The sequence below is a fragment of the Monodon monoceros genome, unplaced genomic scaffold (assembly GCF_005190385.1).
Source record: "Monodon monoceros isolate NGI ecotype Baffin Bay Population unplaced genomic scaffold, NGI_Narwhal_1 Super_Scaffold_9, whole genome shotgun sequence".
Classification (NCBI taxonomy): domain Eukaryota; kingdom Metazoa; phylum Chordata; class Mammalia; order Artiodactyla; family Monodontidae; genus Monodon; species Monodon monoceros.
The window spans coordinates 7,911,758-7,929,745 of NW_021703786.1; the positions used below are offsets into that span (position 1 = coordinate 7,911,758).

Here is a 17,988-nt window from a genome sequence, read left to right on the forward strand (position 1 = left end):
CTGGGAATCATACCCAGCATCTCAGTATCAAGCCGCCATAGCTTTCAACTGTGTCTGTGAGTATCTATGCTTCGTCCTGATATATTTTGTGCATCCATTAGCAAGATATGTCCTAAGGTAAATTGTTCCTTCACTTTATGCCATTTCAGCCTACGAAAGGTTTCATAGGACCGCTCTCCTTTTGGACAGTGGAAGAAATCTGTATATTCCATTCTTCATCTGTCTATTCTTATGCTAATACTATGTTGTATTATGCTGATGCTGTGGCCTTATTATAAATCTTAGTCATATAGTATTAGCCCTCAAATTTTGTTGTCCTTTTGATTTCAACGATTTTCTCTACAGCGTTTGTTTATTTCACTGCACTCTTTGATCTTTGTTATGTCCTTTCTTCTGTTTACTTTCCATTTAACTTCTTCTTTCTAGTTTATTAAAGTAGACATTGACATCACTGATTTAAGGTCTTTCTGCTTTTCACTTACGTAGGCATTTAGTGCTATAAATTTCCCCCTACCTACTGCTTTAGCAGCATTCTACAAATTCTGGTATGTTGTGTTTTCATTTTAATTCAGTTTAAAACACTTAAAAAGAAACTCTTATAATCTCCTCTTTGATCCAGGGGTTATTTAGAAGTGTGTTATTTAACTTTAAAATACGTCGGATTTTCAAAATATCTGTTACTAACATCTAAATTAATTCCATTATGGTAAAAAAACAATCTGAATGATTTGAATACTTATGAATTTATTGAGACATGTTCTATGTTCCAGAATATGGTCTTTCTTGGTAAATATTCTGTGCACACGTAAGAATAATTTGTATTCTGCTACTGTTGGATCACATGGTCTATAAATGTCAATCAGGTCAGGTTGGTTGACAGTGCTATTCAAATGTACTATAACCTTGATGATTTCTGCCTACCTGTTATATCAACTGAGAGATTAGTTTTTGTCTATTTCTCCTTATACTTCTATCAGTTTTTGTTTCATGTATTTTGAAGATCTGTTATCAGGGTATAAACAGAAATGTTTATAGTCGTTATATGTCCTCTTCATTAACTGATCCTTTTATCACTATGAAATAAAGTTCTTTATCTCTGGTAATATGCTTTCCTTTGAAATCTACTTTGATATTAAAACAACAGTTCCAACTTGGTTTTGATTAGTACTAGTATTGTATATCTTTACATTTAAAGTATGTTTCTTGGGGTTAGCATACACTTGAGTTTTGCTTTTTTAGGCAATCTGACAATCTCTGCCTTTTAATTGGGGTGTGTAGACCATTTATAGTACCACATCTTGGTATCTGTCCCATCTGTTTTTTGTTACCTGTTATCTTTTCCTGCCTTCCTTAAGATTAGGATTTGTTTCAATTTTATCCCCTTTGTTGCTTTATAAACTAAATGTCTTTCTCATTTTAGCAGTGGCTTTGTAGTTTATAGTTGTGGGAGGCTGAACAGTGTCCCCAAGATATCAATATCCTAATCCCTGGAACGTGTGAATGGGAATATACAGTTGTGATTAAGCCAAGGATCCTGAGATGAGGGGACTATCCTGGAACATCCATGTGGACTCAGAATGTAACCATCAGTGTCACTGTAAGAGAAAAGAAGAGGAAGATTTGACAGACACAAAAAAAGATAAGGCCATGTGACCAAAGGCAGAGACAGGAGTGACATGGTCACAAGCCCAGAAATGCTGGCAGCGAGCAGAAGCTGAAGGAGGCAAGAAATGGATCTCCCTTAGTGTCTCTGGAGCTAGTACAACCCTGCTGAAACCTCGATTTTGCCCTACCAATAGTTTTTGGATTTCTGGCCTCCAAAACTGTGAGGGAAATTTTTCCTATTGTTTTAAGCTGGCAAGTTTGTGGTAATTTGTTATAGCAGGCAACAGAAATAGGATAGTACGTATCTTTAACTTATCACAGTCTAGCTTTAATTGTTATTATAACACTTCACATATACTGTCAGAATCTTACATTATACTTCCATGCTCTACTCTTTTGGTCTTTATACAGCTGTTATTATCATGTATTTTGCTTCTACATAGGTTAAAAATCCCAAAATACAATGTTATAATTTTTGATTGAACAATTATCATTTAAAATTACTTTGGTAACAGAAAAAAATTTTATTTAACCAGGCAATTTCCATTTCTGATGCTCTTCATTTCTTTGTTTAGATTCAGAGGTCCAACTGGTATTATTTCCCTTCTATCTGTAGCATGCACTTTAACATTTCTTATAGTCCAGGCCTGAAAATGTCTTAGTTTCACTATAGTTTTTAACATATATTTTTGCTGATTATAGAATTCTAGGTTAATATTTCTTTCAATCCTTTAAAAGTGTTGCTGTATTATCATTTCACTTGTATTGTTTCCAGTGAGAAACCTGATTTCACCCTTATCTTTTGCCTCTAAATATAACATCTTTTTTTTCACTGCCAGTTTAAGATTTTTTTATCACTGGCTTTGAGCAATTTGATTATCATGTGCTTTGGTGTTTTCTTCATGTTTCATGTGCTTGTAGTTCACTGAACTTCCTCGATCCGTGGATTTAACGCTTTCATCAAGTTCAGAAAGTATTTACTTTTTTCTTCCCATCCCCTCCTTTGAGGACTCCAGATATCTGTACATTAAGCTACTTCAAGCTGTTTTTCAGTTTAGGAATTCATTTTTCTATGTTCATATTTTGAATAGTTTCTACTGCTAATGCCTTCAAGTTCATTAATCTTTTCTTCTGCAATGTTTAATCTGTTGTTCATGCCATCCAGTGTATTTTTCATTTCAAATATAGTTCATTCTCAAGAAGTTCAATTTGGGTCTTTTATATCTTCCATATCTCTATTTAACTTCTGAACAAATGGAGTGGTTATAAAAACTGTCTTAAATATTCTCTCGTAATTCTCACATGAGAATCCAGTTGTCTTTTTTTAAGCCATACAAAGATTTCCAAAAACACAAACAGTACAAGTTTTCTCATCAAATATTATTTTGCTTTAGAGAAAGTTACTATTCATTGAAATGTTATTTATGTTAATATGCAATAGGTTATTATAAGTGAATTGATTTTTAAAATTTGTTTCAATTTCTAATTCAGAAAATACCAATAGATATAACCCACATTAAAAAAACCAAACAAAAAAACAGTTCTTTCTCAATTTAAATTAACTGATTACTCTCCTCAGTATTGGTTATATCTTCCTGCCCCTTTGCATGCCAATTAATCTTTGACTGAACAACAGACATTGTAAACTTAACTTTGTTGGGTGCTGGATATTTTTGTAATCTTATAAATTTTCTTGCGCTCTGCTCTGGGATGCAGTTAGGTTACTTGGAAACAATTTGATCCTTTCAGGTCTTGCCTTTATTTGTTAGATGGGTCTGGAGCAGTGTCCAGTCTAGGACTAACTGTTCCCCACTAGCGAGGCAAAAATTTCCTGAGTACTTCACCCAGTGTCCCATGGATTACAAGTTTCTCCACTATAGTGGTAGGAACTGACACAGTTACTGGCACCAGGCACCACTCCCTCTAATCCTTTCAAATGGTTATTCTCCCAACCTCAGGCAGGTTTCTTCACGTGCATGCCCTACTCAGTACTCTGCTGATATTTGAAGAGAACTCTCCACAAGTCTCTGGAGTTCTTTGTGCAGCTCTCTCCTCTGGTGTTCTGTCCACTGCACTCTAGGTGCGCTGGTCTTCCTAGACACTCAGCACTGTCTCCTCAACTCAAGGAGTCAGCCAGACTCTTGCAGTGTGCCTCCACGTGTTACAGCCTGAAAACTTTCTCAAGGTTAAGCGAGGCAATCATAGATCTGATTTATTTATTTATTGTCTCTAGGGATTGTTTTCATTTGTTGTCTCATATCCAGTGTCTAGGAAATGTTATTTTTCTTTTCAGTTGTTGCAGAAGAAACGGTTACTTCCATTACTCCATCATAACTGGAAGCAGACATCTCATACCAAACCAACAGATTTTAATGTAACAGAGTGAAATAAATTCACTGATATGGTTCCAGATTTCATATTGCAAATTACATTTAAGAAACAACCACTTGTTCAATTTGGGGGTAAAATCAAAGATAATTCACAGTTATCTAAAACTGCTTTTTAAAGCGTTCCTCCCTAACAAAAAGATTAATGGTTGTCAGGGACTGGGTGGGGAGGGGAAAGGGAAGTGACTGCTAATGAGTACAGGGTTGCTTTGTGGGGTGATCAAATGTTCTGAAATTAGATATTGGTGATAGCTGTAGAATTCAGTGACTATACTAAAATCTACTGAATTGTACACTTAGTTATAAGGTGAATTTTATGGTATGTGAATTGTATCTCATATAAAAAACTTTTCCCAACTACATATGAAATCCAAAATCCCTGAGGCCAGATTTTATACATATACTTCAACCAAAACAACTTATTACAGTAAATTGAAAAGCCATACATTAAGAGATTTTTTTAAAAACACAAAACAATAAGTTTTCTCACCAAGTATTATTTTGCTTTAGAAAAACAGTTATTCAAGAAAATGTTATTTATGTTAATATGTAATAGGTTTATTATTACTTTAAACTGAATTAATAAAAACTTAAAATTTTTTCTGTTTCAATTTCTAATTCAGAAAATATCAATAGATAAAACCCACATAAAGAAACACTCTTTGGGATTCCCAGTAAAATTTAATAAGAGTATAAAGAGTCCTGAGGCCATATAATTTGAGAACTGTCAGTCTATGCCATCACACTATTCCAGGGATTCCATACTAGTATACATCTTAACAGACATAATGTAGTAATTAACAAAAGTAGTTAATAAAAAATGCTAAGAAGGTATGTAAACACACACTAAAGTTTGTTACTTAATTGCATGTCTTACTTGGAAGTTTCTGGCAAGCCAGCTGAGAGTTCCAGAAACACAGATAAGTAGTAACCACGAACAACTCCATTTCCATCCTTAAAAAAAAAAAAGAAAAAGATGTTATACAAACTCCAGATCAATTTAAATGTAAAAATTTAAGCCACAATGAAACAAACAAAATACAGATATCTGGATGCCAAAGTAGTTTTAAGCTTAAAAACAATAAGAGATAATAAAAAGACCAAGAGGTCTGAATCTATAACAATTTAAAACTTTTGCAATTAAAAAAAAATATGAAAGCATACAAACTAAAGAAAACATCAACTACTATGGAAAGAGTTAAGAGTTTTAACACATACAGAATTCTTAATAATGAGCCTCCAAGAAAAATCAAAACCCCAAAGAAAAACGCCAAAAAAAGAAAAGCCTCAATTTCACTAGGAATGAGACAAAAAAAAAAAAAAGATATATAAGATCAAAAGAGAGTAAAATAGAAAAAAAGAAACACTTGATTGATGTTGAAAGTAATTAAATATAATTTCTATGTTGTTGGTTTTTTTTGCGGTATGTGGGCCTCTCACTGCTACGGCCTCTCCCGTTGCGGAGCACGGGCTCTGGACGCGCAGGCTCAGCGGCCATGTCTCATGGGCCCAGCCGCTCCGCGGCATGTGGGATCTTCCCAGACCGGGGCACGAACCCACAATTTCTATGTTTTATATGTTAGGATTCCACATAAGATTCTGTCTGGAGATTGAAAAGCTGTTTAAATTTCTGTTACAGAGATTTTTATGAGTACAATTATTCCCCTCTGTATTTCTCCAGTACTGTGTGAGAAGATTATATTTGTTATAACTATGTGTATAAAGATCTGTTTCCCCAACTAGACTGTGAGGGCTGAGGGCAGGAATATGTCTATAGAGGGGTACACGTACTTCTTAACCCCTTCATTTCTAGGCTACTTTGCTCCAAAAGGTCCTGAGGCAGCTTTCAGGGTTTGACATGGTAATCACTCAATAAATATTACGAATAAATCAATCATCACTTAAGTGAAAAAAGCTGGACACAAAAGATTATATGTTGTATAATCCTACTATATGAAATTCTGGAAAAGCAAAACTATAGTAACAAAAACAGATCAGTGGTTGCAGAGAGGCCAGGAAAGGAGAAAAAAGGATTATGTGAAAAGGATAAATTACATAACTTCTGAGGGTGATAAAAGTCATGATTGTGACAATGATTATACAACTATATATATTTGTAAAAACTTGCTAAAATTAGTGAATATTACTGAACATAAATTATATAGCAAATTACACTGATTTTTAAAAATCAACCAATATCCTTGTTCAAATAGCTGGGGTTTTTTTCTTCTTTTAAATTATGCTCCTAAAACGATTTCCCTGGAATGAAATCAATTAATAAAAGATAATGAACATTTTTCACTCCTAATTTTAACAGATAATAAGATTAGAAATTTCTTTGACTTAATTTTTATCATAATCTTTTTATTTTTAAAATAAATTTATTTATTTTCGGCTACGTTGGGTCTGCGTTGCTGTGCGCAGGCTTTCTCTAGTTGCAGCGAGTGGGGGCCACTCTTCATTGCGGTGCACAGGCTTCTCATTGCAGTGGCTTCTCGTTGCGGAGCATGGGCTCTAGGCGCACGGGCTAGTATTTGTGGCACGAGGGCCTCAGTAGTTGTGGCACACGGGCTTAGTTGCTCCGTGGCATGTGGGATCTTCCCGGACCAGGGCTCGAACCCGTGTCCCCTGCACTGTCAAGCAGATTCTTAACCACTGCGCCATCAGGGAAGCCCTATCATAATCTTAAGGAACAAAATTTTTACTACTTTTATTGACATGCCATCTGTACCTCTAACAAAATACTAGCTTTAAGAATTTTCTTTTCTTTTCTTTTCTTTCTTTATTTATTTTTGGCTGCGTTGGGTCTTTGTTGCTGCATGTGGGCTTTCTCTAGTTGTGGCGAGCGGGGGCTACTCTTTGTTGCAGTGTGCGGGCTTCTCATTGTGGTGGCTTCTCTTGCTGTGGAGCACAGGCTCTAGGCACACGGGCTTCAGTAGCTGTGGCAGGCGGGCTCAGTAGTTGTGGTGCATGGGCTCTGGAGCACAGGCTCAGTAGTTATGCCGCACGGGCTTAGTTGCTCCACAGCATGTGGGATCTTCCCGGACGAGGGCTTGAACCCATGTCCCCTGCATTGGCAGGTGGATTCTTAACCACTGCACCACCAGGGAAGTCCCTAGCTTTAAGAATTTCAATAGGCAGAGGATTCTGGGAAGACTGCCAAAATGGCAGCATAGTTTTTACAACTCTCTAAATCCAAACATAAAACAAAACAACTGAACAACAAAGCCAAAAGCTCACAAACAACATTTATAACAAAATTAAATGACAGGTTATCTCCACAACCCCCAAAACACAAGCAGGTAAAGACATACCAATTATAACCACAAAGACCTGCATGATATCAACAGTGTGGGAGAAAGGAAAGAGAAGCAATGGGACATCTAATGGACCCGAAAGAAGGAAAACCACAAGATGGACAAAAGTTAGTCACTGAAAAGCATCACAAGCCACATGACAGCTGAAACTGAAGAGTTGCTCAATATAATACCAACTGGGTATAAGGGGGCCTAACATTAAAAAGTCTGAAAACTAAATGCAGTCTAGTCACTCTAAACTCTTAAAAACGAATATGTACGGCCTTTTATGACAGGTCCAAAGACTGCAAAGGAAATGCTAGGAGGAAAATAAAAGATAAACAGCATAGAAATAATACAAACAAAGGAAGGAAAAGGTCCAGATGAGAAGGGGAGAAGAACGAGGAAATCTCTCAGAAAGCAAGGCACCAGATTTCTGATTGTTATCACACTGGCTGGCTATCCACATGCAAAAGAATGATGTTGGACCCCTACATCATAAAAAAATTAATTCAAAATAGATCAAAGATCTAAATATAAGTCCTAAAACTATAAAACCTTAGAAGAAAACATAGGGGAAAAGCTCCATGACATTGGAGTTGGTAAGGATTTCCTGGATATGAAACCAAAAGCAAAAATAGACAAACTGGACAACAACAAAATTAAGAACTTCTGTGCATCAAAGGACACAATCAACAGAGTAAAAAGAAACCTTACAGAATAGGAGAAAATACATGTAAATCAGGTATCTAATAAGGGGGTCAATATCCAGAATATATAAACTCCTACAACACAACAAAAAACTTGATTAATAAATGGGCAAAGGACTTGAATACACATTTCTCTAAACAGGATATACAAATGGCCATGAATAAGCACATAAAAAGATGCTCAACAACATTAATCATTAGGGAAGTGCAAATCAAAACCACAATGAATTACCTCACACCCATCAGGATGGCTACTATCTAAGAAACAGAAAACAAAAAGTATTGACAAAGATATGGAAAAACTGGAACCCTTGTGCATTGCTGGTGGGAATGTAAAATGGTGCAACCATTGTAGATAACAATATGGTTCCTCAAAAAACTAAAAACAGAATTACCGTATGATCCAGCAATAGTATTTCTGGGCATATATCTGAAAGAATCAAAAGCAGGATATTGAAGAGATATTTGCACACCCATGTTCACAGCAGCATTAGTCACTATAGCCAACAGGTAGAAACAACCCAAGTGTCCACTGACAGATGAATGAATAAACAAAATGTGGTATATACATACAATGGAATATTATTCAGTCTTAAAAAGGAAGGAAATCCTGACACATGCTACAAAGTGGAAGAACCTTACAAACATTATGCTAAGTAAAAGAAGCCAGTAACAAGAAGATGTTACTGTGTTACGATTCCACATATATGAAGTATCTAGAGTAGTCAAATTCATAGAGAAAGTAGAATGGTGGTTGCCAGGGGCTGAGGAGAGGGGGAAATGGGGAATTACTGTTTAACGGGCAGAGAGCTTCAGTTTTGCAAGTAGAAACAGTTCTGGAAGTTGGTTACAAAACAATGTAAATATACTTAACAATACTAAATGTACACTTAGAAATGATAAAAATGGTAAATTTTATGTTATGTATCACTTACCAAGATTAAAAAAAGAGGAAATAAAGAGAATAACATCCCTACAGACAATGAAAGCACCCTAGAAAAACATACTCAAAGATCAAAATTGTAACCATTTCAAAAGAACCTAATAGACACTAAGAAAATAATATGACGGCCCACAGGAAGAAAAGAAAAAATAAGAAAATAATATGATATGAAAGAATAACACAAATCAGTATTAGAAAAACTCAGAAATCAGGTAATAGGACTAAGGAAAGAGAAATAAAAGGAAAAGTTATTTAAGAAATAAAGACTGAACTAAAAGGAACACAAGAGCAAATAAGCACAACAGTTTATATCTTTCAAAAAATAAGTGAACAAAAGAAAATTTTAAAAATTAAAAAGAAATGAAGAAAAAGCTGAGAAGTTCAGAGGGAAAGTGGTAAATATTGAAGACAGGCAAGGAAGATGCAAAATGAAGATAATACAAGTCCCAAGAGAGAAAACCAAAGACAGAAACAAAGTAAATATTTAAAACTATAATTCAGGAAACGTTTTCTTTAAAAAGTCTAAAACTACATATTGAAAGAGCCCAGCATGTAACTGAGAATACTGACCGAGAACAACCAAAACATATAGTAGTAAATTATGTAACTTAAAAAAAGAATTAGATTATTTGGGCATCCAGACAATATTAGCAAATGCATTTTAAGGATCAGTTTATCATCAGACTTTACCAAAAGAAAATGGAATTGAATATTTAAGATACCCAGTGAAAGAAAACATGAGCCAAGAATTTTGCATCCAGCAATACTGGCTTTAGCTTATAAAGGATACAAACTATTTTCAACACACAAAAATTCAGGAAATATTGCTTTCATTAGCCCTTCCAGTAGAATTTACTAGAGAACAAGCTTTGAACAACCTAACTGTTGTCCAGACATGGCATAGTGAAATGTGGAGAGTATATTTCCAAATAAAATTTTAAACATTTCTCAGTAATCAAATCAATGATGGAATTAGAGTTCCCCTTCTGAGATTTTTGTGTTTGTAAGGTGAAATAAGGCAAATAAGTGATTGATTATGAGATTATAATTCTATCATTTCCTATGGCTTCAAAAAGTAGGATTCCTAGAATAGAAGAAAGGAGATACAGGTGTAATGTGAAGAGATTATGTTTAAAAAACTCTATAATCCTTAATTTGAATTGTAAACATGAGCATTAACTCAGGAGTTATTTTATCTCTAAAAAATACATACATACATGTGACACTCTGATATTCTACAATTATATAGCAATTGTAAAGTGTTCATAAATATTTTTTCTCTATTAAGATCACTGGAGTTTTTCCACTTCAATTTTAAGCACACTCCTACCCAGTTTTTCTCAAAGTATGGTCTTTGGGCTAAAAACAAACAAATAAAACTTATAAAATGTATAACACCAAGAATGAACTAGGACTTTGGGTGATAATGTGTCAATGTAAATTCATCAAGTGCAAAAAATGTACCACTCTGGCACAGGGCATGTTGATAGTGGCGGAGGCTGTGCACGTGCGGGGGCAGAGGGTGCGAATAGAGCTCTCTGTACTTTCCACTCAATTTTGCTGTTAACCTAAAACTGCTCTAAAAAATAGAGTCTATTAGATAAATTTTTAAATACATACATACATACATATTAATCCCTCCCCCTTCCCAAACCCCCACATACATTTGCCTATGTAATTCCCTAGTTCTGTTCATGAAGAAAGCCTAGAAACAGTGACTAACCTGGTAGAAATGAGCACCCTTAACGCCCAGTTTGGTCTTGAAATACAATTTTCCCACTAAAAGAAATCAGGGCTTTTTGGATAAAATGACCAATTTCAGGTACAGAGTAGGAAATGTACAAGATGAGACTAGAACATCTTGCCACGGAAGAGGACAAGAAAGCTAACTACTAGCGTCACTACTAGACTATTAGGGTCAGAGCAAAGTGACACAGAAGCCAACTTAAAGAGACTAAATATGTATAAATCCATGAGTTCATAATGATATTTTTTTTAAAAACCTAGTTAATTACTTTCAGAGAATAAAGAAAATCACTAAATAACAGGAAAGAGTCTTGCCTATTCTATATGAACTGTAATACTGGATAACCAAACAATAGGTAAAGGTAAGCATCTCTTTATAAAAGCATTACATGTAATAAGCAAAAAAGAAACAAAATGAGAATCACTATTTTGCAACTTCCAGTGAATTAACAGATGTAGGCAATGTGCATCAATATGACAAAAAGATATGCAACTAGATATGATGTGATAAAAGCACACACTACTGCTTATATTCTTGCCATAGGAATTGACTATGCAGCTCATCATACCACTGGGTCCAGCTGCCAATATGCAGCAAATCTACAGGTCAAAGAAACATACTGGAATGCACCATGAGTATGCAGTCAACACACATGTGTTTCTGATGACCATCTGTAAATGTATTTTTTTTAATGATTTTTAAAATAAGAATTTTAAACATTTCTTCTAAATGTTAGTGAAATAAGGTTCAGTAATATGCCAGTGTTTACACTGTTTATATTTAACTCATTTTTTTCACAGGTTTAGCAACATATCCTATAAAGAAACAAAATTGTCATTACTTTAATTCCTTTCTCCACTAAAAAAGTGAACCAGTGTACTATCGAACCCTAAAAGAAAGATCTTGGTTTCAAAATTTATTAGAAATAATGAAAAACTTACTGGGTAAACTTTTAACCTCCAACAAAGTCCTGAAACTTGAAGAGGTGGACTGTAAACAGGATCTGCTCTCTGACGCAAAGTACTAAAGTAAAAGAAAACCAACTGAATCCCAAGATCAAAACTGTTGGGAAATAGCAAACAGGCAAAAACAAAACCCAACCACTTCATGTTACTTATTTGAAGTCCTGGACCAGTAAATGAAGGTGACTGAAGAAGTCAAGATTCCACTGTATAAATTTATATATACTAACATTCTGAAATAAAAGAAACTTTAATGATACAGAAATATTCAGCAGTATCTTTTAAGTTTCAGGTTAAAAAAAAACCCTCAAAATTTTGTCATTTAAGGGAAAAGAAAAATATAACTAAGTGCCTTGAATCTAATTACCACTTCAACAGTCTTCCACCGTTAAAGGAAAAAAAAAAGTTTCTTCCTCACATCCCCGCAGTATAATTATCCTTTTTTAATATGGAAAAAAAATGTGGGGTAATCCTCGGTTTATATTTTAGCCACAAAATTATCCCATAAGAAAAAACAAATTAAATGGGGAGTGGTATAAGTTCTCAGTTTGGCCTTAGTTTGATGGTATCACCTCTTGGGATTTTCTCTTCCCAAGGCAAGACCTTTTATATTCTTCATTCCCCACTTCCATGCTGCCCTTTAAGACAAGTCCCTTAGGACCTTTGTGTTTTAATATCTTGGCTTCTAATCTTAGAGAAAAAGCTGTAAAAGCTAACAAACTTAGCATGCAAGTTACAAAGCTTACAAATTTCTTACAATAATACCCTCCCATCCACAATTTCTTACTTCCCACCACTCTTATTTCTGAGGATGGGTAGGAGGGCTCATTGATCTCTATCATCCCATTCACCTTACCTTACTAGCAAAGGCTAAGTAGACCCTCTTCTTTAAAAAAAAAAAGTTCCATTCCCCACCCTACAGGAGCAATCCATCTAGAAGATATAAAACAATCCAGACAAATGACCTCTATGTATCTAATACAAAACTTGTTTCTTCGAAGACTACACACTGAGTGACAAAGTTCATTAGGTCTGTATGCTACCCAGGAACGACACCTACCTAGCTCTTACTTACGTACACATACAAAAAAACACTGAAGTTGTCAAAAACTCTTACCTGAAATTCTCTAAAACAAAAGTAGCTGAATCATAAGATGGTACCAATTCACTAAAAAGAAACAAAAGAGAAAAAAATTATTTGGCTTATACAAGTTTAACATTTCATTTAATTAAGAAACAAAGTCAGACTTCCCTGGTGGTGCAGTGGTTAACAATCTGCCTCCCAATGCAAGAGACACGGGTTCGATCCCTGGTCGGGGAAGATCCCACATGCCAGGGAGCAACTAAGCCTATGAGACACAACTACTGAAGCCCGCGTGCCCTAGAGCCTGCGCAGCAACTACTGAGCCCACGAACCACAACTACTGAAGCCCGCGTGCTGCAACTACTGAAGCCCGTGCTCCTAGAGCCCATGCTCCGCAACGAGAAGCCCGCTACCGCAACGAAGAGTAGCCCCCACTTGCCACAACTAGAGAAAGCCCTCATTCAGCAATGAAGACCCAAGGCAGCCCCCCAAAATAAATAAATCTTAATTTAAAAAAAAGAAACAAAGTTAAGTCTCTAACATCTTACAAATTTTATTAAACTAAAATAAGGCCTTAAGAAATATTTTTAAAACTTTATTAAACATTAAATCAAATGAATTCATAAAACCATCAAAAGCTGACATCAAAGGTTTGCAATTAAATTGGAGACTCAACAAATACTTTATAATATAGCTTTTTTTAAAAAAGGCAATATATGATTAAGTATTAAAATAACTATAAGAGATATTTAAAAACTAATATGGAAATAGGAAAAGAAAGAAATTAGGTGCTTAGGCTGGACACCTGAAATAGAAAACATATAAACTATTTTAAAAAATCAAAAGAAACAACAAAAGGATAAAATATTACAATAAATCCCCAAACTTCCTTCTTCGGAACAAATTATGAGGAATATTGACAGACCCTAAATACTCTGAGACTATTTACTAGCAAATAAATCTATACCATTTTATAGGATAAGAATACATAATCACATAGGGGTCAAGCAGGATAAGCACATTAACAGTTTCATGGCAAGGCAAGATTACCTAGGGAACTTTAGTTCCATACAGTCTTCTCCAAAGAGAACTAAACTACATCCATAGAACTAAACTACATCTTCAAAGAGAACTAAACTACACCCACAGCACGCTAATAGTCTCTAGCACTGTCATTAGAACACCTCAAAAGTCAGAGATAGTAAAACATTTATGATAAAGACACTTATCATACATAGTGTTGTAATACAGTGTAATATATTTAATATATAAAATTATAAATTTACCAAAAAGATAAACTGCAAGCCATTTCACCACATATTCAGCTATATTTTCTAAAGTTCAGTTCATGAAAATGTGTTATTACCAAAATAAGACATAAAATGCATCTAAAGCATTTTCACACTGTGACAGTACCTGAAGAAATCAGTGGTTTGCCAGTGAAAATATAGTATACATTATTAAAAATACATCAGTCTTATTTTATGGTTAAGTATATGTAGCTAAACAGCTCACATCTTTTTCACAAGTAGATGTGGTTTGCCTTGCAACTATTAACTGTAGAGCTATTTTCCAATTGTCAAGCACCCCTAACCATAGCCCTAGGCAGTAGTTACCTTTTCTCACATTCCTCATTCCTAGATCCTTTTGTCTGGTTAATCCTTACAATTCCTTCAGATAACAAATTAGAAGTCACATACCTTTGGAGGTCTGCTCTAACTTCTCCCCACTGATATGCTCTCTTAGCATTCAATATACACAAAACTCCAATTATCAGAACCAATGCAATTAATGCCTGGGAAGCCTTCCTGGAACCAAAAACCTAATCAGAGCTCCAAGGAATCTCTCCAGGATAGTCTTCAAATTTGGTCAAGTTATAATATGCTTTTGGCTATAATTTTGTGCAACTTCCAACTGCACAAACGTCGTTCAGTTCTCCCCCTAAACATCTTTCAAAATGTCTACAGACATTATGCAGGCAATCCCCAGTTGCCTGCTGATCTTCATACTGTTTCTTCTACCATGTCCTTAATACTCAGTGTGATATATTTCCTTTGTTGTTGTTTTTGTTCTAAGACCAGAATATCACTGTCCTATTTTTAATCAGCTCTTGAGGGCCAAAGAGCTCACCAAGACACAAAATAAACAGAAGATGAAGAGGACATGTTTAACTTAGAACAGCAAGATAGAAAGCTTACAAATTAAAGCATACAGGTAGCTAAAGCTTACTAACCAAGAGGGTACAGTATGGCTCTCACTTGCTGAGAATAAATGTTAACATTCAGAGCACAGAAAACAATTATCAATCCTACTATGACATACTCCTACATATGTATAATTTTTTAGCCAAAACTTTTCAGACACAAATAACATTATAATAAATTAGTGCTATGGGGAAGCATTAAAACAGGATACATATACTTCCCCTATCACCAGTCATCACATTTTATTTTATTACTGCTTCAATTCATCACATTTTATTTTATTACTGCTTCAATCACCTATCTTTTTCACTAAATCATAATATGAGGAAACAAGAACTCTCTATTGTGCTCTCTACTTGTACCTGGCACGTGCCTGGAACATAGCTGGCATTCAAATATTCACTGAATGAATGGATATTTACAAATACTTCCTGGAAAATTCTTGTAATTTGGTAGAAGTATTTACTCAAAATTTCTTTTGCATTCTTTACATATATACACAAAGCCACAACGACCACTAAGCCACCTACTTCTATCAATTCTACCATCCTTAAGTATTTATTAACATCTCCACATTATGCTCGCTTGTTCAGAGGTTATCTATAATCATACTGGTGTTACCACTCTGTGTCTGCAAATAAGGCACAGCTTTATGTTCTCAAACTTTTATTTCTATACCTCTTCTACTCTGGTCTTTATGATGACTGGATTCATCTCACGATGATGTCAGTGAAGCTTCACGGAATATGGAGAGGCTAGCCTCAAAACATCTCTAGCCCACTATTCTGAAAAATACTGATTTGCAAATCTTTAGACCAGAGACTTCATCATGACTTAAGGGATGAACGGAAGAAAAACAGGATAAGTATCCATTGTTCCCTTGAGAAAACAGACTGGTCAGCTACATAAAAACTGGTTTTCCATCCCAACTTGACCATTCTCCCAGAAACCAAAACTCTTTATGGACTGAGAACTGTACTTTTCTGCTATTTAAGTCCTCCCTGAGAGACTTAAATGCCCCAACAATACAGCCCTTCAAATTCTGGTTGAAATGATTTCTCTGCTGACTTCCAAATATAGCAGCTCTTATCACATCCCCATATTTTTGCTCTTGTATACATATCCTATTCTCATCTGCCTAATGAAATTCTAAGTATCTTTCAAGGTCTTCCATAATTCCTTTCTAGGCTATGAAGTCATCTTTACCACAGCAGTCTACCCTGACTTCTCAAAATTTCTGATGTAACTAAGTAACAAATATTCAATTTTAATATACAATTCTCTACCATTTCATGTGGAATATATATCCAGTAAGATTACTTCCTCTTCCATGGCTCCTATGCAGGACTTACAACAGTGCTGAGCACATAGATGACCTTTAATAAATAACATTACTTTGTTTAATGACCTTTTATTCACCATTGTAGCTCTATCACAAATCATCAACCGATGGAATATAAGGTACTCAGTTCCATGACCTCAAAGCTTAGAAACAATCACCACTGCTTTGAACATCTAAACTTTGGTCTGTAACTTAATGTCCATAAATGCTGGCCTTTCTTTCTTCTTTTTATGTATGTATGTATGTATGTTTTTATTTATTTAATAATAAATTAAAAAAGACTGCGTTGGGTCTTTCTTACTTCACGCAGGCTTTCTCTAGTTGCCACAAGCAGGGGCTACTCTTCATTGCGGTGCACAGGCTTCTCATTGCAGTGGCTTCTCCTGTTGTGGAGCGTGGGCTCTAGGTGCACGGGCTTCAGTAGTTGTGGCTCCCAAGCTCAGTAGTTGTGGTGCACGGGCTTAGTTGCTCCGCGGCACGTGGGATCTTCCCGGACCAGGGCTCGAACCCATGTCCCCTGCATTGGCAGGCAGATTCTTAACCACTGCACCACCAGGGAAGCCCCTAGCCTTTCTTATTTGGCCTCTTTTCTTTGCTGATCAATGAATCAACAGATGGAACACCTGCTTCCTCTACACTGCAAATCATAAACTAAGTTTCTAATAAAAATTAGTTAAGTTATAAGGCAAGTTTTCCAGTAAGACAGTAAGGTTTACTAGAGAGGGAGAGGGCCCTAAGGTGACCTTTTCCCAGGGAAATCTCCTTAATTATCAGAGTTTTATTTTTTATTTTTTGGTGGTTTTTTCTTTATTGATGTGCCTCCTACCTCCCCCATCCCAACCCCAGTTTCAGTCCCTTCCATCTATACCCAAAAAAGAAGGTAGTGAAAGGAAGGTATTATTGGGGTTCTGAGTCCCTTGTGCAATTAGAAAGGAAGAAGAAATCAAAATAGGGACTTCCCTGGTGGCGCAGTGGTTAAGAATCGGCCTGCCAATGCAGGGGACATGATTCGAGCCCTGGTCTGGGAAGATCCCACATGCCGTGGAGCAACTAAGCCCGTGCACCACAACTACTGAGCCTGCGTTCTAGAGCCCATGAGCCACAACTACTGAGCCCGCGTGCCATGACGACTGAAGCCCGCACACCTAGAGCCCAAGCTCCACAAGAGAAGCTTACCACAATGAGAAGCCCACGCACTGCAACGAAGAGTAGTCCCCGCTCGCCGCAATTAGAGAAAGCCCGCACGCAGCAACGAAGACCCAACACAGCCCAAAAAAATAATAATAAGTAAATAAATAAATTTTAAAAAAAAGGAAATCAAAATAATCACTGGATGTGACAGAGACTGACACTCAAGAAGTCAAGCAGAGGGACTTCCCTGGTGGTCCAATGGCTAAGACTCCTCACTCCCAATGCAGGGTGTCCAGGTTTGTTCCCTGGTCAGGGAACTAGACCCCCACATGCCGCAACTGAAGATCCCACATGCCACAACGAAGATCCCACGTGCGGCAACTAAGACCTGGCGCAGTCAAATAAATAAATAAATATTTTTTTAAAAAAAAGAAGTCAAGCAGAGTTGCTTGCCTGATAACCTGTTGCAAGTAGTATCAGTATAGGAGTTTACCTCTATCAATGGTACCCAAACTTTACTGCAGAGTTACTTGAGGTGCTCAAGATTCATTTTCTAGATACCATCTCCAAAGACTGT

General features: G+C 35.9%; 1 protein-coding gene across 3 annotated transcripts in view; it reads right to left on the bottom strand.

Annotated features, from left to right (window-relative positions):
• TRIM37 (tripartite motif containing 37) overlaps positions 1 to 17,988 on the bottom strand; it is a 114,699-nt gene that overhangs the window by 66,221 nt on the left and 30,490 nt on the right. For all 3 annotated transcript variants that reach the window (XM_029211623.1, XM_029211624.1, XM_029211625.1), the window contains exons 10-12: positions 12,768 to 12,818; positions 11,630 to 11,711; positions 4,870 to 4,946 (exon numbers count right to left, since the gene is read on the bottom strand). In XM_029211623.1, the coding sequence (XP_029067456.1) occupies positions 4,870 to 4,946; positions 11,630 to 11,711; positions 12,768 to 12,818 (210 nt within the window). The remainder of the gene's footprint in view (positions 1 to 4,869; positions 4,947 to 11,629; positions 11,712 to 12,767; positions 12,819 to 17,988) is intronic.